Source organism: Corvus hawaiiensis, chromosome 6 (genome assembly GCF_020740725.1).
Source record: "Corvus hawaiiensis isolate bCorHaw1 chromosome 6, bCorHaw1.pri.cur, whole genome shotgun sequence".
Taxonomy (NCBI): Eukaryota; Metazoa; Chordata; class Aves; order Passeriformes; family Corvidae; genus Corvus; species Corvus hawaiiensis.
The window spans coordinates 55,416,227-55,442,041 of NC_063218.1; the positions used below are offsets into that span (position 1 = coordinate 55,416,227).

The following is a 25,815-nucleotide window of genomic DNA, read 5'->3' on the forward strand; positions in this document are numbered from 1 at the left end:
ATGTTCCCTTTTACTGTACTCTGGGACCCAAGAAAATATTTTTGGTGACTTTTGCACGCTAAACATGTCATTTTTAGTATACTGTAGACTGTATTTCCTTTCACCCTTTGCTGATAAGGATGTTATCTCTCTCCTCCTCTCTCTTCATGAGTGTTGTAGGAAACCTAAGAAAAACACAGTTTGTTGTTTCCTTGCAGACTTCGGGTTTTCCAAGCCAAGGGACAAATGCTGGGAAAGAACAGAGTGATGGCAGAGAAGGAACGAACCAGAACAAAGTGAAATCAATGGCAACTCAGCTGTTGGCAAAGTTTGAAGAGAGCTCTTCAAATACAATTTTGCGGAGACAGGTAGGTCATGGATGAACATGAAAGTCATCTCTGGAATTAAACTGTAGTCCCTCCTTGTGAAAGTGATGCAGATTTCCAAGGGAAGAAAGGGATTTGTTAGGTGTTCAAATGGGCTGCCTTTTTTAATACTTCATGCAAATTAAAAGTATTTCTCTCAATTCTTGGTGAACAAATACAACTCATATAGATTGACTAATGTGTATAAATATGATGTATTATTGTGTGTTACAGTGTCTAGAAATCTCATGTAAGTCAGCCTGTAGAATTTGTGTTATTTGGAAGTCTAAGCTGGCTGCACACAGTATTGCAAGAAGGCCTGTTGTTGCCTATATTCTTAAAATAAAGGACACTGCATATCCTGTGGACTCTTTCTTTGTGGAAAATCTAGGAAGCGTTAAAAGGGAACCTAATCTTTTGCAAGATAACGTCTGGCTGCCATTTCCATTGCAAAACTAGGCAGAGTGGAACGCACTTGTGCATTGTGCAGTGTTTTCATGGTTTGTTTCTAGTGTGACTAGAGGTGTTTTAAAAACAATCCCATGCTGCAAAGGTAGGGATGAGAAGCTAAAAATCACACTTCAGCCAGAAATAGTTTGAATCAGTAGAGTTTGGATCTGTCACCTGAAAGATCTGAAGGAAGGAGATGAGCGAGGTGTTGATGTTTTGACAAAGATGGTGGCTTAATTCTTTTTCCTTGTATCCATTTGTTTATTTAAATATTTAGGTCCTCCAGTAGTGTAGGCTTTATAGATGTCCAGTGACTTTCTCTGTCCTTGAACCAAAGTTGTTTGCACACTACCTGGTTCCTTTCAATGCTCTGAGCTTTCTGTGTGGTATAAGTGGCCAGAGAGTTCCTTGGCCATGCTGAAGGAAGCTATTTTGATGAAAAATTCTTTTAAAGAATACTGAACGTGTTCAAGGATATATTTGATGGTAGAAGTTGCTAATAAAATGGGTGGGTGGCAAAAATCTGCAGAACGTGTTGTTAAGCTTCATAGTTGTGTCTTTAAAAGCAGCTTTTATTTCTTTCTGCCTCAAAAACTCTTTGAATCCTATTTACTGTCTTCCTTTTTTTTTTTCCTTCACTCTGTCTTTGCAATTTTAAAAATGCTTTACAAGGAGCTAACAGATAGACCAGCCCTGCTCTCTTCTGAGCCTCCTGTTAATCCTCGCTTTGCTAAACCCTTGGATCCGAGCCTTCTTCCACCTCAACCAAAAAGGCAGGTAGGAAGCTCAAAATGGGTAACACCTGGCAAGCACAGCATTTCTCTTACTGCTGGGAACTCACTGTCATTGCAGAGCTACACAGTATACAAAGCCATGTTTGGATGGGGTCTGCACAGAGTTCACAGACACATTGAGCTGAGAATTGTGAAAAGCACATTAAAAGTTTAAGGCTGTTTTACGCCTGCTTCTCCAGATGAGAAAACTCTCTGAAAGTGTGGAAATACCCTGAAAACATAAGTGTTGATTTCTATGTTATCACATCTAGGCTTCAAATTGTATAAATGTAATTACACAGCTACATTGAACATGTGAGAAAACTACAGCAGTACCTGAAAATTTGTGCATGTACTCGATGCTTTGGGCTATTGTAATGATAAGGCTAAGACAGAAACCTGGCAAAAATGTCTAAGATAAAATCTTGAGCATTGAAAAGCTGATATTGATGCCCAGGTGTTTTATTTCTGTAAGCAGAACTTGTGATAAGAATTTCTGCTGAAAGCTCTTTTGCAGCATCACACATATGGGGAAAATTTTTTGAAGACGTAATCTAAATTTTTCTCTTAGTATTTTCAATGAAAGCAATCTCATCTCAAACAGTATTGATATTCACTTTACATCAGAGTTTTAAATCGAAGTAAACATCCTGTAGTGGCATTTCAAGAGCAGTCTGCAGTGAAATGAGATCTGTATTGCATGTGGAAATCTGCAGGTCAGAAGCTCTTTTATATGAAAAGTCAAATTCAGATATGTGTTCTGAACTCCTCAGAAAATGCCTTAAATCTGAAATAGGGTATATCTTGACTTGTGTCAGACTAGATCTAGAACTATGGCAAGAAATACTGCTGAAATCCTCATACATATAATTTGATTATAAGCTTAGTTTTGGGCAGATGTGATGCTAAAAAAAACCAACCCAAAACCTTTTCTATAAGCCCTAGAAGGAGATGTAGTTCTTCTGCACTGATGCTGTCTGAGGTTATTCACAAAAACTCACAAACCTAGGGAAGGATGTCAAGGCCTGCGTAAGTTGTGATTTATTTCAGTGCATATGCACAAGCACCAGAGGTGCAGTAGATAGTGTGCAAAGAGTGTTGTGAGAACATTTTACTTCTAGTTATGTGCATGACTGTGCCGCGCTTTCGGAAGCATCCTTAAAAGCTGCATATGCTGCATGGGAGTGCAGAAAGCAGAGTTTTTTTCACTTCCAGTGTTTCCCAGTTTCAGGTGGTAGCTAGGAGTGAACACGAGGTCAGGGAACCCAAACAGTCTTTAAATGGTTCTGATCATATGGCCAGGAGAGCAAAGACTGTGCAAAAAACAGATCCCCAGCCCAGTCTGTCAGAAACCTCTGAAAATCTCGCATCTGCCTGTTCTGCTGCATTTGTACTTTCTGGAGTGCTTGAGCGTCTTCAGCACCTGGAGGAAAAACTGAAACAGGTGACAAGCAAATTCTTTTCCTTTCTGTCTCTTAACTGCCTGTGATATTCTGTGTACTGTTTTTGGTGGCTTTTTCTCTGTTGACTGTAGGTTGTATTAAGACAGTTAAGAAGTCTTTCTACAAACCTCTATGCTGTGTTGATGGATGTGGTTTTAACTGAAATCTCTCTCTTTCTTTTCTTGGCTGTCCTTCCCTGGCTGTCACTGCAGAAAAGAGCTCAGACCATAGCAAATAGGGAATTCCATAAAAAGAACATTAAAGAGAAAGCAGCACATCTCGCCTCAATGTTTGGATACATGGAGTTTCCGAAGGTGAATTTTAAGTTTTGCACCTGAAGAACTGCTGAATTGGAAGACGTATAAGAATTCATGAAGGGAAAAAAATTTCAGTGGTTTTGGTTTTAACTTTCCTTTCATTCTGTGTGGATCTGAAAAGTAACGTGGATTCCACTGAAACTAGTAAAAAAGCGTTGTTTAAATATTATTGCATAATTTAATTGAGGTAAAACAGTCTGAATCACAAAGCTAATCAGAGTGCTTTGGCTGGAGAGAAGTGTGTTCAAATAAACTGTCTTGTGCTTAAGCACACACTGCTGGCTCACAGTTCCTAATCAGTTGGTGAGCAGTGGTACTTGGCACACTCTGGTTTTTCCTGGATTTCATTATGCTTTCTCCCAGCACTATCTTACTGTGCACTGTGAATATTTCTATTAAAAAATCAGTACAATAATATCATTTACCATGAAGATGCCATGATGATTTCCATGGTTCCTTACTGTGCAGAAGTAGAGAGAGGGGTAGAACTGTGTCATTGTTACCTTCCTGGTTTTTTTGATGCCTGATTGTGAACTTAACCTGTGTTGATGTCACTGTCTCTTGGATAACTCTCCTGTTTCTGCTCTATACAGAATAAGCTACCTACTAAAGGCTTATCCTATTCTCAGCCCCCAACTCCCTCTTGCTCTCCACCTCATCATTCAGCTGTTGCTGCTTCATCATCTGTTGGTTCAGCTTCCTCTGCTGTTTCTTCTCAACAGGTACTCTATTATAAAGAGATTTTTCATGTAAAACCCAAACTTGTACTCAAGCTGCTTGAGAAATGGCTTGGATGGAAGGTGCTGCCAGCAGACCTCTTGTATAGGTTGTAATTCACGTTTAAATCAAACTTAATTTTGTTTACTGTTGTTAGTTCTGCATGTTTGTAAGAGAAATGTCGTCATCAGAAATGGCTCAGGTAAAAGCTGAAGAACAATGCAAATAGTTAACATTTTTTTACTTCAATTCTGAACACTCTTCGTTGCTGCTTATTTTAAATGGTCTGCTGTTGGATAATACCACAGGCATGCTGAAGAAAGTTTCACACTATAAAGCAAACAGGATGCTGTGGGGTTGGTTAGTTGTTCTTGGGTGGCATTTGTGTTTCTTTCCTTAAGAATATCTGTCTCGTCTGCAGGGGAAAACCTGCACAATAATGGTTATTTTAACCAGAAGATGTCTTAGAATTGTATGAGCACTTACCAGTGCAGACATTTTATTGTTGGTTGTTCAGTGATTTGTACTTTAAGCTTGCTTCTGCATACTAACAGCTAGAATTCAGTTCTTTGTAACAGCAGACCTTATGGAAAGGAAACATGCATATTCTGAATGAAAGAGATGACACTTGAGTCAGAGATCCTCAGTTCTTCCTACTTAGGCTGATGTTAATGGGCTGTGTTGAAATGACTGCCTGGCTCTCAATCCCCAGGGAAATGCAGTGTACACGGCCCTCCAAGGACACTGCAAACTCAGCAGGTGCCTTGCTGCAGTAATCCTCTAATTCCCTTCAGCTTCCAAATAATTCCTTTGCCTGGATTTACCTCTTACTTTTTATGACCTAAGAGGTAATGCATGTGATGGGTTTTAAGCTAAGTCATGGTTTCCAAAAGACTGGGGGCTGATGCTCATTTGATTTGGAGAGCTATTGTGACTCTGCAAAGAGAATAAAAAAAAAAAACCCACCCCAAACCCAAGCTATCTGAAAAGCCCTTTAGAATATGAGAACTAGGCTTTTAATCATATGGAAACTCTGTGAGCAGTAATTTCATTGGGATTTTAACATCTTTTCTTGGAAAGCCTTTGTCCTGTGCAATCTTTCTTTTTTTTTTTTTTTTTGGATATTTTAAAACCTGCATTTTGTTTTAAGTGCTCGGACAGCCTTTATTAGTTTACTGTTGTATTTAAACAACAGTAAACTAATAGTTTGCTGTGACTTGGTTTCACTTAGGCTGAGTTTACTTCAGTTGAAAAGTGCTCTCTCTAGAGATACTGGCAGAATGCAGCACAGCTGAAGCAAGAAAATCTAGTTCTGTCACCAGCACAGTAAATACATGTTCATCTCACTGGGTAAATATTTGGCTGGTTAAGTAGGACTGCATTTACGCTTTGGCAGATCTACATGCATGAGCATCTTGATGCCTGCATACACAGCTCCATAGGTTGTACAGCTCAGGGCCTCTTGTGCACTGTATGTGTTTCATAGGTGTACATATGGTGCATTTTGTGTGGCATTTTGGAGAACTTTTAAACAGCAGGTCTGGTAATGATCAGGTGATTTTTTACTCCTTCTGTGTGGGACAGCTGTGCTAATAGAATCTGTCCATGCCCTTTCATGGTCAAATTGTTGTCCCTGTGTGTTATCCTTATCGATTGCACACTTTTCAGAATGTGAAAATTTTATCCTACTCTATAAAACACTGACTAAATGTGCAGTGCTATATAAATAAAAATCCAGCAGTATTTCAGATGCAGTGTGCATTTTCAAGTGCTGTGCATGATAATTCAACAATACGTTTGGACCTCTCTGCTGTGAATGTGTACCAGGAATTGCCTGTGTCTGTGTTATCTTGAGGGGGGTTATAGGTCTCAGAATGTGTATTTCTAGTCTCTGTTTTGAGAATTATCACTAGGTAAGACTAGACTTCAGTATCAGAACGTGGTTTGGATTGATAACCCAACAGGAAGAGCTCCTGTGTGTTGCTGTCAGTGTTTCTGCTTTTTCCCCAGCAGAAAACCAGAAGGTAATAGAAGTGTTTTGAGTTCTATAAGGCTTCATGGTATAAGACCTATAAATATCAGCACCCTCCCATGGTTTTAAATAGCTAGTGCTGTCATTTTAATTTCAGGTGAGTTCTGAGGTTGTTACCAGACATGATGATCCGTTGCACCTGTTGAGTTTTCATTGAAACAGTATTAGTTTTGGTGATGCAGTTATTGAAAAGGGTGGCTATGAAATCATACTCTCTAATTACAGACACTTGCTATTAAGTGTAAGTCCTGAAAGGAACACTTGAAAAGAAGACTGTGGGACTGTATTGTTTCTTTCAGGCCATGCAGTCATTACAACTTATTAAGAATTGCCTTTTATGTGCAATATGCCAGTAATAATCAAAAGTACCTTCTAGCTTCAATCAGCTGTCAAAATTCACATAGCTAGAATTGTGACTCAGCCTATGTTCGATTACAGGCTGGGCTTTGGTTATTCCTGTTTTTGCTTGAGGTTGGATTGACCTTCATAAAACTCTGTTCATCTGAGCTTTGCATGAGTGAATCCACACAGTGTGTCGTAAGAACTGAGAAGTTCCTGCAATCAGTGTGCTCCCTGCAGAGTTTGGACCAACTACTTTCCTTCAGTGACGTGACTCTTAATTACCAGCAGTAAGCAGGGCTTGGGTGTTTCCTACACACAGTAACTTATTACTCAAATGTTGTTTATCTCAGAGGGAAAATAGACGTAGCAGGTTGTACCAAAAGTAAATAAATCACCCTCAAAGCAAAATAAGACCAGGAAAATCATTAAGGATATGAAAGAACAAAGGGAAAGCATTGTATGCTTTTGGAGACAGAGAGCATGTTTCCTTTGTTTTATGAGAATGCTACTGAGGTTTACTTGGCTGGCTGTGCAGTTCTGAATAATAGCACAAGGAAATACAGAATAGCCACCCTGATCAACCTGCTGAAAAGCGGCGTGCCACGGACAGGTCAGCAGTCTGAGTAAATCGCCAACACCTGGGATTTTTAAGTGTTTTCTGGTTGTTCTCTGAAATTTGCCATGTAAGGTAACTCTTTAGGATTCCTGTTCATAAAGGCTTTAAAGCTGCTGGCATAAACCTGCCTGAACTGTGAGCAGTGGCCTGTTCCATGCAGACAGTGACCTCAGCATGGCAAAGCTGTGTGTGTGACTTCACGTACAGCAGTAGCCTCAGGGGCTGTAAGGACATTCTCTGCATGTCTCTGAGGCTGCCAGCTGCCCTTGGGGCTGCCCTGGTGGAGCCTCATCCTGCCCTGATTATTTCTTGTTGGTGATTGAGTGGCACTTGAACAGGACACAACAGAATAGTTCTGTTGGAGGGGATGTACAACGAGCATCTCTTGACCAGTTCAGGGCTGACCAAAAGTTAAAGCATGGTTTTGAGGGCATTGACACTAAATTAAATTGAAATCCCATTTGCTTTTACTTGGAATGTGAATTCACATTCATTACAGGAACATTTCCTTTTAATAACATTTTTGAAGTATGTATAAACATGCAATTTTCTTGTTTTGACTGCTTTAATGTTGACATAGATTGTTCCAATGGGTGGAGAACAGCAATCAGGCAACCTGATTAATTTCAAGGTGTAGTTTGGGCTCAAGGATACTTTTCCTGAAATTCAGCTGCTTGCACTTTATGCACAGCCTTGTTATTTAACTGACTGCTCCAGCATTTATCTAGTTCAAGGAAAACTTTCTGCTTCACCTGACTTTGAGCACTTTCTTTTACCTTGGAGCTTGTGGACAAGAACTTGTACGTGGCCTAGAGATTGCTCAGCATATTCAGAGGTGCAGAATTTGGGGAGGAAAATTTTTTTGTTCCATGTTCTTAAACAAATGAAAGGAATGTAGTTTTCCTGTAGCAGCAAGTAGCACTTCTTGTATTGGTTTATAATTTGGTGTACCACTTAGGACAGCATTGTGGTATGTAATTAGCATTTTCCTTCGCAGTGGTTACCCACAAGTTGTCCAGATATTGAATAATATTTTAAAGTCTTTTTATGTTAAACAAAACCAAACAGTACAGAAACTTGTTCCTTAAAAGGCCTTTGTATTCTTAACATGTATATTTTGTACCTGCCTGGATATCAAGTTAATTATGAGATAATTCCCAAAAGATAAAGGGAGCAGTAAAGGGTTGGACATGTTCCCTTGAATTTTTTTTATCCATATTAATTTTTGAAAACCCACCCACAGTGCATTATAGGTGTTTTTAAACTTGATAGAAAATGCTTTAAAATAGTTTTAAAGTACTGAAAATACCATTGCATTTATATTTTTCTCCCTTCTTCATGGTAACTTTCTGGTATTTTAAAACCTTTCAATTAGCAGGACTTGGTGTGGTGGCAGTAGAGAAATCATTTCACTGAGAAGAGGGGGACTTCCTTAAGATTTGGGCTCTGTGAGAGGCAAATGGAGTGTAAGATATGATATCATGTATTTATCCTCCCGGGAAAAGCAATGCCCTGGCTTCAGAAGCAGAGTACCAGATCCCTGGCCAGACCAGGATGACCCTGGCTGCATTTGCTACCAGAGGGGTTGTGGGATCTTACATTGACTAGAAAGCAAAAATCTAAATCACTACAGGAAATTTGATTTAGGGTAGAAAATATTTCTGTAAATCTGTGAAGTGTTTACTGTCTTTTTTTCAGGACCAGAGTTACCTACCTACCTGCTACCACTCGCACACTCCTGCACACACATCCTTCCCCTTTTCCAGTGCCCAGGCACGTGTTTTGGCAGGGAAGAATGGGTCGTGCTGATGACTATCAGTCTGTCTACTGTGCTTTTGGAGCCACAGCCTAAGCAACTGCTGTGTCTTTGCAGGCCAGATTGATAAATTTGGTTAAAAACAGCCTAACTTTCATGACTGCAGCAGTGTGATGAAGCTGGTTAAAGGAGATGTTTCCCTCTCGTGAGTGTAGTTTCTTCAGTTTTCCCTGGAATTACAATGAGTTACTGGGGAGAGGGCGAATGGTTGCCCTGTGAGCATCAACAAAACATTTCTGTGTGGGACTTGGCTTGCACATTTTCCTAGAATGTTCCCTGAAATGTCACAGTTTGTGAGTGTTAATGTGGAGCTCAATCCCACTCCTGTTCTGAAATGTAATAACCAAGTCCCAGAGAAGCTGAAGTGAACAATAGGGTTTTTTAATGTCAGAATGTCCAGCTCAAATAGCCAGGCAGTAGCTCCCAGCTCAGCCTTTCATGAACACAGCAGGAGGCCTTGAGGAGAAGCATTTGCTCCCATCAGGAATTTCTCCATCAGCCTCAGGGAAAAGTATGTGGGCTGCACAGAAGCTTTCTGTGGCCCCACCTGGACCATGCTGGTCACGCATGAACGTGCTTGTGCTCTGTTGGACCTGCCTTCTGCTCTTTCTCCTGCCTCCCTTTATCGATGTTTGCACGTGTCCAAATCATTCTTGTCCTTTTTTGTCTTTAAATTCTCTTTCAAGGGTAACTAAAGTTCTTCCTTCTATTCTTCATCTTCTCCCCTTTCCTGGTTAGACGACTGTAGGAAAGGTCTCATGTGCAATTGGAGCTGTGGCTGAAGTTCTTGTAAATCTGTATGTGAATGATCACAGGCCCAAGCCACAGCTTGAACTGGTAAGACTAAACCCACAAAGAAACAGTAACTTCACTTAAGAGTGGTGTTCCCAGAATGCCATCCTTGCTTAAGACCCCAGTTGTGGAGCACTTGAAGCCTTATGAAGGGTCTTAGTCTAACACTTACTAAAGAGTCAAGTGCGCATTGGCACAATATGCTGATGGAAATGTTGCTCACCACATCTTCTATTCATATTTTTATTACTTGACTGTGTGAATTAAAACTTCAGGAGGCTTTTATTAAATGTAATTACTGTAGAATTAGTAACAGAAGACAATTATTACTCAGGGTGGCTTCTAAAGAAAGTTTTGTGCATGCTTATGCAGTTATTTTTAACACAAAAGTGCTGAATCACCATGCCTCCTTTTGAAGAGGGCTGTTTCTCAACTCTGACACTGTTCTGTGTTGAATTCAGAAGCGGTCTCTGGACAGAGCTGCAGGTTCTTGCCCCATTCCTGACTCTCCATCTGCTGCCTCCGCTGCTCAGAGCTGTCAGGTATTGGGAAGCTAAGTAAGGTGTTGTGTTGTGGTGATGACACTTTACTTACCAGCCAGCACTAAACTCAGTTGTTTCAGCTTCGTTGTAACTATCTGATCTATTAACACCTTGTTTTTAAGAACACATCTGTGTGGTTTTCCATTTGCATGGTTGGTTGGTTGGAAAGATTGATGCTCTAAAATGATCCATCAGAGCAAAACGGACTGCTAATGGCAGATCTGGAATAGGACTCTCAACTTTTAAGCCCAGGACAACGTGGCAATGACAATTGTGAGTTCTACTTAACATTAAAAATGATTCCAAGGCCACCTTCTGCTCGCAAATGAAAGATGAGTTGTGTGGACTCTGTGCTGCTGTTTGAATGTGCCTTGGACTTTTCCTCCTCCATCCCACGTGTGGTACCTCTCCTGTGGCAGCAGGGATGGTGGAAGGGGAGGGAGGTGGTGGTGGATGTGGCTGACACAGCATGCTCACCTGTACCAACCATAATACAGTAATGCAAAGTAACATCCTCATACCTGCCTCTGATAAGAAAAGGGAAGTCCAGTGGCATCTAATCAATTCCTAGTTCACTTTTCTGTACCCTTTGCATGTATATCTAAGAGGGGGTGAGGTTTGTGACAATTAAAGAACGTTAATTGCCAGCCTAATTTCAACAAACTTTCAGAATAGTTTCACGTTGTTAATATGGATTATATTTTGAATGTGTTAAAAGTGTTCTGAATGTCTGTGGTAGGAAACAAACTGATTTTTAAAGCTAACCAAGCCCCAGCTTGGGCTGTAGTCTCAGGAGGAGCACGGCTGAGAGGGGAGGCACATCTGTGGCGATGGGAAGGGTGCTTCAGACAGCAGCGTTGAAGACTGTCTGCTTTTCCTCCTGGACCTTAAAGCACAAGCCTGCATTTTCCTCCAGAGTGTGTCTGAACTGAGTCTTCAGGGCATCTGTTTGCTTGGCTCCAGATGCAAATCTGTTTGAGGCTGGTGAAGTGTGCCTTCACCTCCTGAGAGAGACACGAGTCCCTGACCCAGGGCGGTGGAGGGTGACGAGGGAGCACTCGGGGATGGTGCTGCTCTTGGACCTGAGTAACTAAAATGCTGGTGAACTCCCAGAGGGAACCTGGATGCAAGGCCAGCATGAAAGTCACCCCTTTAAAGTCCTCGTGATGTCAGATTTATTAATTGCTGCATAAACCTACAGAATTGCAATAACAAGTAATAAAAAAAGCTGCCTGATGCTTACTGTAATTGTGCTTGGAGGGTGCCGTGCGACGCTTCAAGCAGCTAAAGCAGCTGCCCCCTTCATCAGGATTTATATCTGGGTGTGGGGCCACAGCCTTATGTTCTCTTTTTATCTTTTAACAGGGTTCTCTGCGAAAAGAGTTCCCCATGTCTATCGGGGGGAGTGACATTTGTTATTTCTGCAAGAAGCGGGTCTATGTCATGGAGAGGCTGAGTGCAGAAGGCCACTTCTTTCACAGGGAGTGCTTCAAGTGTGAAATATGTTCTACAACACTCCGCCTAGGAATTTATGCCTTTGATGTTGAAGAAGGTAATGTAGGGGCTATTTAAGAGTATTTTGAAATGTCTAAGTATTGGTGCTTTTAGTGGAACTGGGGGAAAAAATCTGGCCCAGTAGCACGGTCAGGAGGAGGTCTGCCAAGTGTGGTGTTTGTGTCCGTGCTGATCTTTTGAGTCCTTGTACTTGCAGTCCTAGTCTTTCAAAAGAGCTGAGTTATGACAGGCCTGAGCTTTAAATGAAGAAATCCTCAGTGGAAAATAAGTGGAGTGACCAAAATGCACTTTGTCCAATCACAGGTCAAAGTAAGGGGAGGCAGAGGGAGTGAGGTTTCTCTAATAGTACAAAGTTATTCTTATCTCTCATTTAAAACTGGCCGTTAAATAATGTGATCTATAAGAACAAGCCATAGTAGTGGCAGATTTACATGGATGCAGGGAATATAGGTTATTTCTTTTAAGATGTTATGGTCAGGAGTTGAGAGCAGTAGGACTGGCCCAGCACAGTGTAATTTATTCCAGGCTCCAGCCTGCTGTAGAACAGGAGGTTCAGATCTTGGGTGCTCCATCCCATCTAGAGCCTTCTTTTTTTCTTTTTTTTTTTTTAGTTTGGAATGGAATTATCGAACTGAATTAAAATTCCTTTGCCCCTTCCAAATTATTTGAGTAGATCCAATTATTAACCTGATGTCCCTCTGCAAAAGGATTAAAGATTCAAGGCCAAAGTGGTTCTTTTTTGGTCTGGAGAATCTGCAAAGTCGTCTTTTTGAGCTGATTATTTGACTTTTTTTTTTCTGCTTGATGTCTTGTTTTGGTTTGTGACTTTGTATTTATGGGATGTTGTTTTTTTGCTGTTTATTAATGTTATACCTGAGAGGTAGATAAATGACCTTGTGTTATTGAACTAATGTGCAAATCTGTAAAAGAAACCTATTCAGAGCTGTTTAGCAGTGTCAGTGCCAGGTTTCCCATTCCTTTTGCTGCCAACTGTTCATTATCCTGGCTTCATTTTTTTTAGAGATGCAACAGTGATTTTTTCCATATATGTATAGATAACATGTCCTATAACTGATGTTTCCCTCTTGTAGGTAAATTTTACTGTAAACCTCACTTTACACACTGCAAAATCAGTACGAAACACAGAAAGAGAAGGGCAACAATACAGGTCCATGGAAAGGTATGGATTGATTATATTGCTAATGCACTGTTGAGGCAGCTTTATATCTGGAGCAGGGTGCACTACTTACATGTCTGTGTGGATGTTTTCTGCCTAATGTGCAGTAAAACCAGTGCTAAAATACAAACTTCCTGGTTCTGTGAGTTTGGGGTGTTTATAATCTGGTTCTCAATGGAATTTAGCTTTTCCTATGCAAAGTAAAGTTGAACTTAAGAGCAACTGGAAATGAAAATGTATCTAAAGACCTGAAGACAGTAGCAGAAACTGGACTTACATACTTTAAAAGCATATTTAACACTTTTTATTTTTTAATGCTCTTTATAAGGAGGCGATAGAAGCGTGGAAGAAAGTGGAAGCCAAACCCACAGAGATCACCACAGAAAGCACTTTGTCCACTGCTAGCAGTCCAGAGGCCAGGTCCCCAGGTATCCTGACTTCCTTCTTTAGGGGCACGCTAAGCTGGCCCCTGCGGGTGACAAGGGATCTGCTTGACATTCCCAGACGCCTGTCTAACTGGATGCATGGTTTCCTGCACGCTACCCACCTCCATTTCAGGGACAATGCATATAACTATACCTACCTGTACGAACTCCTGAGCCTTGGTGTGCCACTCCTCTGTGCTCTCCTAGAGGTACTCACTCACATGTACCGGGAAGCAGAGCTATCACTTGAAAATGTGCTTGAAGGGGTGAAAAGATTCTGCAGGGTTTGAATCCTTCTACGTGTCCTGCTCAGTTGTGCCTTTCAGATTTTCAAAAAATTAATTTCAAAATTAATTATTTTCTTGAGGGTTTTTTTTTTTTTGGTTTGGAGGGATTTGTTTTTGCTTTTCATGCAATTTCATGCATGACTTCATTGAACGGTGGATCCCTTCTGATGGAAATGAGGTACAATCGAAATTTACAACATAAAATGTACTGTATGTTAGAACATGAAGGACAGTGTCCAGACACATTTCCAGAACATGGAGACAGATGAAGGATGTTTTGTAGATTATTTTCCTCCCTGTTTTATTCTGTGATCAGGCCATTGGGGAAGATGGTACGTTTTGAAACCATTTTTCTCCCTGCCTCCTGTCCCCAGCTTTTTTTTTCTTTTTTCAGTTAGACCAAGAAAGAATAAATGTTCTTTCAGGGAGTATTTCTGACAAATGACTGGGTTTTGAAACCTGAGTATGGCGCGCAGCTTTTTTTTTTCCTTGCTTTCCTCTGGGTTATGAGGTTTATAACATGCATGAATATGTTTTTTAAAAAATCATGTACATAATTCACGTTGCTCCTAGTCCTGCCTTTTGCATTGCTTTACATGTGATAGATATCTTTTGTTAATAGTGGGTGTTACCTGTTCCACTAATTTATTTAAGGTTTTTGAATAAATTTGAATAGCAAATGTTAGTTGAGTGAAGGCTTGATTGAAATTTTAAGTCAAAAGAACTGGTAGAAAGAGGTGGACCAGACACTCTTCAAGTCAAGACTTCCTTGGCTTATACAAGGAATACCAATTTATGGAGCACTCCTCTGTATCTGAAGTGACTCCTGTTGTGCCTCTGTGCAGGCACTTCTCCCCGTGTCTTTTGGAATTTTTTAAAGAGACAAGTTTAGAACAAACATCAAAAGCCTATAAATGTATTCTTAGGAGATAACTTCTTACTTGGGTAATTCATTTCAACGTTAGTGGCAGAAAGGTGAAATTCTGTTATCTGGAGCAGCAGATAAGTAGATTCTTTCAGATGTCCCTCAACGAGGTCTACCTTAATCAGGTGGTCTGCCTTAATCTGTTAAACAGCAAGGACACAGTGACATCCCAATTCTGATTACTTTCAGGCTAGTTAGGCAGCGAGGTAAGCATGCTCCCTGCCTTTCAAGTATTATATACATTCAGAAGTTTACCAGGAACTGGGTAAATACTTAAACATGGCAATATGTGTAGCCTAAAATGAAAAGCACCTGTAGCATTTATTTGTAGCCAAAAGAATGTGGCATGAACAATAGGAAATACTGTTGCATTCAGTTAGTACCAAAATTGAGGATCACCATCCAGTGGTCCCAAATGACTGTGCTGCTTATGGGCTGGCAGGTCGTGGGGTTTGGTTTTTTGTTTTGTTTTGTTTTAATATAGTGTGGGAAAAGACGATTTGAATTGTTTTGCCTCTTAGGTATTAAAAGGAAATGTGTCTGCTGTTTAAAATAAATGACTAACTGGATCTTTCTTCTAGATAGTTTGACTTTCTTTAAACGATGAGGATGAGCTTTTCACATTTTAGAGTGGTTATGTATTTTGGAGAAAAACATTGTTCATTTTATGCACAGAACTTGAAAAAGTGCTTGAAGAAAATTGTTTGATATAAGGTAGCATTCCTTTGACATAAATTGCCATTAATGCTCAAACATGTATTTCAGCCAAACTTTACATTGACTGGACACAGCAATAATTACAGTAACATGATGGGCATCTATATATATCTAAGGTATCTGTACCTTTCTTAAAGCATGTAAAAAATCCGACTTTGAAACACTATTATTTTTAATTACTTGCTAATGATAGTAACTGTTTCACCCTAAAAAAGAGACAATCTGCAGTGCAATTTGCCATGTTACTCCTGCAACACAGCAAACTGCTGAGTGGTAAAGTTTTTAAATTTGGGCTGCCATCAGTTTTGATTTCAGTTTGTCAGTAGGAGAGTGTTTAGGAATGCTTTTTCCTACAGTTTTCTCCTGCTGTTTACTACAGCAGAGTGAGCATGATGGAAAACTTAAAGAAAATGGTGATGTAGTAAGAAACTTGGAAATCTCAGGCCAATGAACTTAAAGCAAATGAATCTTACTAGTAGAAAGTGTAAAGATAAGTTTTTTAAAAAAACCTTTAAAATCCAATATTGGTTTTATATGTATTTATATAATGGGGCATAAAATCCCTACATTTCCACAACAGAATTCAGGAACTTGCATAGTGACAATGTTTTCCTGAGGAATCTTAATTACCATGCGTATTCCACTGGGATTTTGCTGGTGATTCTGTTGGGAGGGTTATTTCATTGGTATCACTCCAACTGGTTGATTTTTTCACTTCTTCATCTTACTGTTCTGCTAGTAACATTCATACCTACTTGTCCTCATTGATAATTGAGTGACGAAAAATGCAGTTTCATTTTGGCCAGTTCTTCTTTGTACCTGTGTAATCTTCCTGATGCTTTCCTACATAACCAAGTGAAGTTCTGTGTTTTCTTCCCTGCTGTCTTCTCTGCAATCTCCCTCATTGCTTTTAGTCCAATTCAACATTCCGGTGCTGCACCCGCTCACTGGCTGAAGCCTTTCTGCTCTCAGGTGACTTTTTTTTTTCCAGATCCAAAATTACATGACTAACCCTGTTGTTTGACAGCATTTCATTGTGTGTTTTGGGGTTGTTTTTTAACTGTTGGAGCAATCTGTGTGTCTGGTATATTAATGGAGCTTTGGCATGATGATTTAACCTGTTGCTGAGTCCACAGTTCTAGAAAACGTGTCGTCTGTACTCTTTGTAGGGAATGTTTTTCTCTCTGTGTCTGTGCATGTGCGCTTCCCTGTGCCTTTAAGGTAAGTTAGGCAAGTAAAGGGTTTCTTGAAAGAATTTACAAAGCCTTATTTCTTTCAAAGGACTGAAGGAAAGATTTAAAAGAAGGTCAGGGTGTGATTACCCAGCTGATTCTCCTGGTTAACATGAGCGCCTATTTCCATCAAACTCAAACACAAAATGAGCAAGCAGTGTCTGAGCACTTCCCTGCTTTCCTACTAGAAAAGTATGGTATAAAAAGGTCCTGTAGAAAAAGTAGCCAAAACGATGCAAACTCTAGTCTGCCACCCCAAGTGACATCGTAGACGGGCCTAAAAGTGCATGTGGTTCTCAGGCTGAAATATCAGCATGCCAGGTTTCTATAAGCAGAGTGTTTTGGTTTGAGTGGTTTCATTAACTAGGCCTCATTTGGCACTCTGATGTCTGGGGTTGTCTTGGCCACCCCTCCTCCAGGACCAACTTCCACCATTATTTTGTATGTATTTTTAACATAAGTTCCAGTTTGTATAGTCACAGGGTGACAGTGTAGAAGGGGAAATGAATCCCAGCAAGAACCAAGGGCTCAGGCTGACCAGCAAGTGCACTGAGGGTCTGGCTGATGTTGTCATAACCCAGCTGTCCCTGCCAAGGATCCCTTTCAAAGGGAAGGGCCTTTGGGAATTGATCTTAGGAGCAGTTTTAGGAGGGGCCAAACATCCTCTGCCATTTGCCCCATTTCACACACCTCAGCAGGGAATGTGGAAGGGCAGCAGGGTCAGAGCCCTGTGCTCCTTATCTTGCTGGTCTGTATGTTCACATGACTCAGCCAAGAATATTTATTTATGTGGGTATCCTAAAATGACTTGATGGCTTTGAAAGTCCCCACACTGTGCCCACACAAAATCTCTCTGTATTTTAAATGTCACTTCCTGCACAAATGGCTGGGCTGTGACTCCCTGTGTATTTCAGGGCTGCAGTGTGTTGCTAGAAAGCTCTGCATGCTTTAATATGAAGATCATGACATAAAGGTCTGCCATTTCAAACCACTTCCTATTGCTGTGTTTTTTACTCTCTGTTGCAGAGTCTTCCTTGCTCTCCTGCCCAGTGAGGATTCTGTCCTTCTCCTCCTAAATCTTCTGTCTTCATATTACTTTATAATCTTAACTGAATATTTTTATTAAATAGTTTTTAACTCTGTATTTGAATTTTCACATGGAAATTCTGTATTTTGCACACGGTGAACATTGTTTTAGCTTTATTTATGATATCTGCTGTAAACAAAAATAAATGTAGTTCTTTATAAGTCTCCTTGTTTCATCTCTTCCTTTTATAAAAATTTCCTGGGTACAGAGACTTAGCAGTGACTTCATGCTGGTTTTGCACATTCCTCTTGTGGTGGATGCTGTGGTGTTGTCCTGCTTGTGGCCTGAGCCCAAGGCCCGAGAGTTTCACTCTGGTGGTGTAATTGCATGTGTGTCCCTTTTGGAAGGGTACACATCAAGGTCCCTGACAAGTTATCCCATCGCTGCAGACCCAAGGTGCCTGGTGTTGGGATTTACCCTTCCTGGGAACGATGAGCTGGTGTTGGTGGGCACGGGGGTTGCTTGTATTGCATACACAAACAGCACTTGTCCTCTTCTCTTTGGCCTCAGCTACCTTTCCTTATGCTATTATTTTACATATTAACATATGTCATAAAGGTAATAAGTTAATGTGTTTAGATTTTATGTTGTGTTCAGGAAAAGCAGGTAGTAATCCAGGATAAATCTTTGCCTTTGCTACTTGCTCTGGAGTGCTATTCCCAGTATCTTCTGGAAGCTGCAGCTCGTGGTGACCTATTTCCTGTTAACAGATACTTTGCTTTATTTAATTTTTTTTTTAATTTTAATTTTTGTATTTTAAGCTGGTGGTGGAATTCTTTTTAAACAGCAGGCTCTCCAAAAGAGCTTTCCTAGGTCTTCCTCCCCTTCATTTTCTTTCTTTTGCTTCCTCTGCAATTCTCTTCCCTTGCATTTTAAGAAAAAAACAAATCTCAGTAAGAATAGTCCCAAGAGCTTAATGGAAAGATTGTGTGATTTTTTTTTTTTTAATGAATTAAAACTAAGCCTCACTGGGGTTGTTTGAATGACAGAAATGAATTTTTTTAAATTGTTGCTTAAGACAACATTGCCAGAGAAGAACAAATGTTCTCAGTGAACTATTCCATCTTCCCTGCCAAAGGAAAAGCCACCATGCATAGTAAAAAGTTTGCTGTCCAAGGGGGAGATGATACCCATAATGAAAACACAGGGCAACAAATGCCACTGAGGACAATACCTGGCACTTCTGTAATTGTAATGGACGAAGCAATTCGGGTAAAACTGAATTTACTCTTTGCACAATTTACAGTTTTAGGCAGAGGCAGTGGCAGGGAAACATCAGAAGAGTTTTTGCCTGCAGAAGGTGATGATTTGTTTGGCACTGGAGCGTTGAGAGGCATCAGATAGATGTTCATGCTGTTCTCATGAAGTTTTACTTATTCCTGCTAAAATATCAGTACAATGACTTGGAATTGGGGTAATGTTAGAGTCTGGATTTATTTCTCATAGAGATGCAGAAGGCCCCAAGCAGTCACATCACTAGACAATCCTGTCAGCAGAGGGATATACCTTGCAGTAAACAACCCATGCACTGGTGGGCAAGACAGGACACAGTATATGGATAAGAAATAAACCAGACCAAATTATCCAAGTAAGGGGAGGAAGTTTGTGTTAGTTCCCTCGCTCCTGGTCAGAACCATTACACAATAAAACCACATATTGCCTGGTTTGCTCCTGGTGATGCTGCTGAAGGGAGAGCCTGGTGGGTTAAGTTCTGTGTGAATTTAACGAGCTGGTTCAGCACTCCTGTCCTCATCTTGGTGTGTGAGCAGAGCTCCCTGTGAGCAGGAGAGCTGGATCTTCCTATTGCTCTGCTCTGGAGTTCTCTCCAAAGCTGGGGATGCTCCCAGCCCCACGTGCTGTCAGCAGTGCCCCCCAAAGCTGTGTCCCTTTGCTGGAGTTACTTGAGAGGCAGACAGGCTGCTCCTCTGGGCTCACCCTGCACCCAGTCCCAGGGCAGGGTGAGCCCAAAACCCGTGGGTTTGGAGCAGAGGGCACTAATGCCTCTTTGCACAGTTAATGCTCTCGGAGACCTGATGGTACAGATGCCATTGCAGCATGAGAACGGCAGAGGTGACACTGGCAGGCTCAGGAACTGCTCTGTCCTTCCTCCTCTTTACACTGCTTCAAATGGGTTCTCAGCTTGTCTGTTGCCACGAGGGTCATTTGGGTTGAAACTAAGTACAGAGATGTGCCTATTTTCTTTATTAAATTTCTTTTTTTGAAAAGCCAGGCTAACCTTTCATTCTCAAAGCCAGGCAGCATTAACTGCCCAGATGTCTGTTAATGAAAATCAAACATGTCAGGATTCACTAAAGGTAACCCACCTTTATTATAATTATGCTAAGCCTTTAAAATTAAAAAGATCTTGCTGGTTTTAAACATACTTGATTTGAATAGAAGAATATAGACAGAACTTCTTAAAATTGCTCAGATTCAAACACCAGCCTTTCATTAACTCTACCATGAAGAGTAATTTCTGTTCCTCTGAGTTCTTCTAAATTGCTACAGCTGTAAAATGCCAGTGAAAGTTGCTTCTATGTGTCTTCCAACCACAAGCAAAGACTATGGTCTGCATTTTTCCACAGCATTATGGCAATTAGTTACTATGATTGGCTTTCATTCACTTCTGGCTCACTCATTCCTCACATTCCAATCAAAACAGTGAGTTTTGAAATGCACTAAATTCTGCATTAATATTTATGTTTTCGAAGACATGACATGTTTGCAGATGACTTGATTTTTTTTGCCTGAAAGATCATGTCACTGAAGATCAGAAGACATTATGTATTAATGCCTGGTGCAAGTATACATATTAGTCATGTAAATATTTCCCCAAGTCTCTTTCCTTTCCTTCATGAAGTATGCTCACATAAAAAGAAGGGAGGCTTTAATCTCATCAGGTGGTGGGCTCCAAACCTGTTTGAAATGGATGGAATTTCTGAAATGGTTTTTTGAAATGTGAAATGATGAAGAAATTTCCATGTTGCTATAGTATTGAATTTGCTCTTTTAGCATTTGTTCTGCAGGTATTCATTCATTCATTCATTCATGTCTTTGTTTTAAGGTATTTGGTGCTTTGAATCTATGTCCAAAAATACTATTTTGATGGACACTGGAAACTGAAAGTGTTGCAGCTGCACTCCAAATTCATAATTAATGCATGCCTTAATATACCAGACTAACACAGATTGCTCTGATTAAATATTTATTTACTCTAAAATAATAGAAGTAGTGTGCTATCATAGCAGGTTTTGCTTGAGAATCAATTCTTCCTAAAGATACTTATTCAGTATATCTAATAGGCTTTCTAAGTTTCTTTTTTTTATCTCTATTAATTTTTGTTCAGTTGTATTAGCACGCTAATGTGCACTGTTCTCTCACATGCATTAAAAAATCATGGGGGGCTCTGTCTGGCTTTGAGAGCTTCAAATTCCTGGCTGTATTTTGTGCCAGAATTCAGAAGCGTCTGTTTATGAAGTAGGTGATGGAAATTTGGAAAAAGTGTTTTGCTGCTGAAGAACTTGTGTAGGTCTGGTGTGGGCTCACAGGAGAGTGGGGGGAGATGGTCTCCTGGTGTGGGGACAGGAGGAGGGGGCTCATCCCTGGATCATGGACGCAGAGAGGGTGCAGGAAAGCATTTGTGAGGCACTGGTGGTTGGAAGGCAGGCAGGTGATCTGGTCCCACTGCCCCAGGAAGCTGAGTGCCACCCCGTGGATAATGGGAGCAGCAGTACCCTTTATTCTTTGCTGTGTGTTAGCCTCAATAAAGTGGAATTACTTCTGTTAGAAGTGTGGATCAAGTATGAGGGAAAAAAAAGAAGGGGAGATGTGGCAAGAACGGATATCTGTGAAATGTCAGCTATCATACCTTTTGTAAGAATCCTTTTTCAAGGGTAAAAACCTGCCTGGTGGTATCTCAGGTGAGATGAAAAGTCAAAGTTGGGACAGGACATCAGTTTGGGAATGCTGCTGGAAGCCTTGTCGTCTCCTAAGGTAGATCTGTGGAATACCTCAGTGGGATGGCTTCAGTTTCCAGCTCTGACACAGGCAGCGCTCCCATGCAGCCTTGTGTGATTTGAGCTCAGGTTACAGGATGCAGCTGAAGCTCGGACAGGTTTGAGGTTGGGTTTCACTCGTGTGGGCTGCTGAGCCCTGTATTTCAGCAACACCAAGGTCTAACCAAGCTGGAGGTGTTTCCCCATTCCCACTGTCCCAGTCCCACGTGGGCTGTGCTTCCCAGGGGAGTGCCTTCTGCTCGGGGTGTCGCCCCTGAGCTCACTGGGTTCATTTCAGCTGGGCTTGCACAGCTCTGGTGTTAGGACACCTTCCTTGTGTCTCCACAGCTTTCCTAAGGCACTGCTGTTTTGTAAGCTGGACTCAGATTATTTTTTGATTTATTGCACAGTAAGAAGTCAGGCAGCAAAGTGGGCTGGGTGTGCTATGGATCAGTTTGTGGTCTGATGACTGAATTTCTTAAAGCCAGGTTTTGATGCCAGCTGGTGTTTGCTTTCACCATCAGAGCTGCCCATGTGTGTGAGTAACTCCACTTTAGAAGTGCCCACTCCTGTCAGTGCCTTAGTCATCAGCTCCATACAAGGCCAGGCAGAGTCCACTTACCCTGTGAATGAGTTATGAGGTGACACAGTTTAGTGGCCGGCCAAGAGCCTTGGGATTGCCAGCCAGGAATGCAAGATGCAAGTTAGGCTGGAGTCTTTAATGGGGGGCACTGTGCTGGATGGGACCAGCTGCACAGCAGGGAAAGCGAGCCCTGTGCCAGCGCTGGGTGCCAGGCACCCACACCCCGCTGACCAGAGCAGCACTCTGGGTTTTGGTGCTGCCTTTCACCTGAGGACCAGAAAGCCCTGTGCCAGTCCTGAATGGGCTGGGGCAGTTTTGGGTAAGTACTGTTGTACTGTTCCTGCTTCACAGGCCTCAGGGTGGGCCAGAGGTGTCAAAACATCACATTCCGACTGCAGGTTGGGACAACTGATTCCAGGAGGTTTCAGTTTTCCTCCCTATTCCCCAAACAAGGCCCACAAGGAATTGGTTGTTTCTTGTCTGCTTTTCCATAGCTGTGGGGCAGGGGTGGAGCTGCCTGCTCTTGGGGCAGGGCAGTTGTGGCAGGGTCCCCTTGCACTGCCAGCAGCAGGTAGAGAGAATTTCTTGTCCCATCTGAGGGCCCTGCTAGGGGGTCTCCACCTGGTCAGCCACCAGACCTTGTGGTTTGGTGTGTGGGGACCCCCAGCCTGGGCAGATCAGGAGTTCTTGGAGTTGTTTTCAGGACCAGCCTCCCCACAAATACTTTGTTCCTGACCACCAGTATCCTGAGCATGTTGTCGCCCAAGGAAGAAAAGTAGATATAATTTTAAAATTTGTTGTTTGCTGGCTCTGTTTGTGCTTTTCACCTGCCTTCAGGGATGTTCTCTGGGTTTGTGTGAGTTTTCATACTTTGGTTGACTCGGTGAGGTTCGCTCCCCTTTTCTTCTTAATGTGGGGTTCCCATTTGGTCTGACTCACTTTAGCCAAGAAATCCCACGGGATTTCCTTAAAAAATATATTCCCCTAACATGACTTAAAACCAGCTATAGAGGAGGAGGGAGGAGAAATGTGAACACTTCTGGCTGTTTGTGGCCCAGCAGCATTGGCTTAATGGGGAGACGGCTGCAGCTGCCTTGGCTGGGGATTTTCAGTGGAGCATCTTTGACCATTTTTGTCCATGCTGGACAGAGGCACGTGGGGAGCAGCCGCTCCTGAGAAAAGCCGATCAAAGCCAGCTGCCCTGAGCCAGCTGGTGTCCGAGCCGCTTGGCACGGCGCTCCTGGTGGGGAGGGGAGTGATTTTTGGCCGAGTCCAGGCTTTGTGCCATTGTGGGCGGCAGGCGCTTTGCCTGCGCTGGGGAGGAAACGCCTGACCCGGTCCAGCTGCCCCGGCAGGAGCTTGGCTCTGCCCGAAGCTGGCTGGGTCCCAAGCCCTTGTCACCTCGTTGCCAGGTCACAGCAGTGTGCTTTGCCCGGCGCTGGCTCGGCAGATGACTCAGGAGCAGCAGCAGAGCCCGCACGGAGCCAGGCTGCCCTGTCAAGCAGGACTCGCAGCAGGGACAGCATCTCCTGCTCCTCTGGCTGGTGGCCCTGGCGCTGGGGGTCGGGGCGCTCAGATGCTGGAGCGATCAGCGCCTTACAAATGGTAACCAGAGAAGGTGTCAGAGCCGCCCGCGAAGCCCCGCGTGGGTGGGCGCTAAGCCCTTCGGAAAGGGCCGCTCCTCTGCCGCGGCTGCGGTGGCACGCTGCTTCTGGGCGCGTTTCTCAAGGGGACCCGTGCCAGGGGCTCCCGTGGGATCGCGGTGTTCTCATCAGCTAAGCAGAACCCATTGCAATTGCGCCTCCAAGCCTGGCGTGACAAGGATCTGACACCGATCCTGCTCCTCCGTGCAGCCGAATGGGCACGGCGTGTGCGAGACGGGGACCCCTCTGTCCCTGAGCCGGGCTGGTGCGATGGCAGAGCCTCTGGGACCAGGAGGAGGGATGCGGTGATGCATTTGTCTGGTTTGCATTAGCAGCGGGAGCTTGCCTGCTGGTGGACGGCGTTCAGCAGTTTGTTAGTCACGGAGGGGCAGTAAACAGCTCAGAGGTTTGGGCTTTCAAAAACCTGCGCTGGAGATTTTTGGCAGAGCAGTCTAGGAGAGCTGGTGCAAGACCATGAGGCAGCATCAGTCCTGGATCTGGGTCTGTGCAGCTCAGTGCCCCCTGCAAACGCTCCCTCGGCCCCGACAGGGACGGGCAGTGGCAGCCTGCGGTGTGGGGAGGGGTTCATGGCACAGGGAGGGTCCCTATGGCTGCACCTCTCCCGCTTGGCTTGAGCCAGAACAGCACAGCTGCCTGAGAGCCCCGCAGGAGACCTGCCCTGTGTATCCGCGGGCATAAACTGCCTTAAACTCACTCCAGGAGTGAGTAATTGCTTCCAAAATTATTGCAAGCTTTCAGGCTGTAGGAATATTCATGTAGCTCATGTCTGTAACAGGCAGCACAATACAGACAAGAAGGATCTCTCCACAGCTGTGGACTGTCAGCTCTGCCCTCATACCCAAGGAAGAAAGGCAAACCAATGCATTAGCAAAACCTCTTGAGATCCCAGAGTCCCCGATCCCACAGCCCAGGAGATTTCTCCATTCCTGTTTCTGGGCATTGGGATGACTTTGGCTCTCCCCACTGTGGGGACATAAGATTTCACTGCCAATGTTCCTGCCTTGGATACAGAGCCTTTGCAGGACAGTGATGCTGCATGAAGGCCTTGCTGGATGCTGAAATGCATCCAGACCACTGAGGTTGCTGTTACAGAAAGTTATTTAAAGAAGAAAAAAGGCAAAAATGCTTTTTAGGTTATGGTGGATTATCGCTGTGTAAGCATGTGAATTTTGCAAGCCTGTCATTAAGAGAATCAGGGTTGCACTGAACTTTGAGTGAGCAGAGGAGCCGTGCTGAATTTGCCTGCTTTTGGTTAGCATGAGCTTCCTGAAGGCTCAGGCAGGGAAAGGTCTTTCATAATGTCTTTGTCCCTCACTGCTGCATCTCTGACTCACTCGAGGCCTGGTGCAGACATTGCTGTCTCAAATGCAAAGGTGAGCTGGCAGAATATTGAATTAAAACAGTTGGCATGACACTTAATGCAGAGAAAAACTGTTTTACTGGGGAGGGGTTTATGTTTGTCATTGGGGTCTGCAGGGGCTCTTAGGCTAAGCCCATAGATTGCAGTGAGTTTTGACCAGCCCTGACCTCTGGGTGAGAGCCAACCCAGATATAAGCTCTGCAAGCTGAAACCTTAGGAATACTTCCCAGTCCCCACAGGGTTTAGCTAAATCCTTGCCCTGTAAGGAACAGTTGTTTCTCTGCCCATGTGAGGAGGATGAGGTGAGTTTTGAAATACAGACAAAGGAGAAGTTGTTTTTATCCACATTTTTCATCATGTTTGAGTGGGAAGGCCAGATGAATACATGATTGTTCTGTTCAAATCACTGACTGTATTGCTGCTGTTTAAGTAGCTGAAGGCAGCTAAGCTTCACCACTTGCATTAAAGAAAAATTTAAAACCCCAACCACCAAACAAACAAAAAAACCTCATGAAGCCTAAAGCCATGTTATTTGCCCTCACTGCAAGTCAGTCAAAGACCAGGATGAGAAGGATCATCATATGTGGGTGACAGTGGAGTAAGGAGGAAGTTAACAGCGGAAGGAGTGGAAAACATGGATTCCCTTAATCCTATCAGCCCTTTGG

At 42.7% G+C, this 25,815-nt stretch overlaps 1 protein-coding gene across 9 annotated transcripts in view; it reads left to right on the forward strand.

Moving 5' to 3' along the window:
• MICAL2 (microtubule associated monooxygenase, calponin and LIM domain containing 2) overlaps positions 1 to 25,815 on the forward strand; it is a 119,393-nt gene that overhangs the window by 57,257 nt on the left and 36,321 nt on the right. For 5 of the 9 annotated variants that reach the window (XM_048306544.1, XM_048306543.1, XM_048306547.1 and 2 more), the window contains exons 16-25: positions 198 to 347; positions 1,467 to 1,571; positions 2,793 to 3,011; positions 3,222 to 3,323; positions 3,920 to 4,048; positions 9,588 to 9,686; positions 10,103 to 10,183; positions 11,549 to 11,735; positions 12,790 to 12,878; positions 13,204 to 13,303. In XM_048306544.1, the coding sequence (XP_048162501.1) occupies positions 198 to 347; positions 1,467 to 1,571; positions 2,793 to 3,011; positions 3,222 to 3,323; positions 3,920 to 4,048; positions 9,588 to 9,686; positions 10,103 to 10,183; positions 11,549 to 11,735; positions 12,790 to 12,878; positions 13,204 to 13,303 (1,261 nt within the window). Of the gene's footprint in view, positions 1 to 197; positions 348 to 1,466; positions 1,572 to 2,792; positions 3,012 to 3,221; positions 3,324 to 3,919; positions 4,049 to 9,587; positions 9,687 to 10,102; positions 10,184 to 11,548; positions 11,736 to 12,789; positions 12,879 to 13,203; positions 13,304 to 16,143; positions 17,710 to 25,815 lie in introns of those variants that run through there. The other 4 variants (XM_048306552.1, XM_048306550.1, XM_048306548.1 and 1 more) reach the window with 4 other exon arrangements.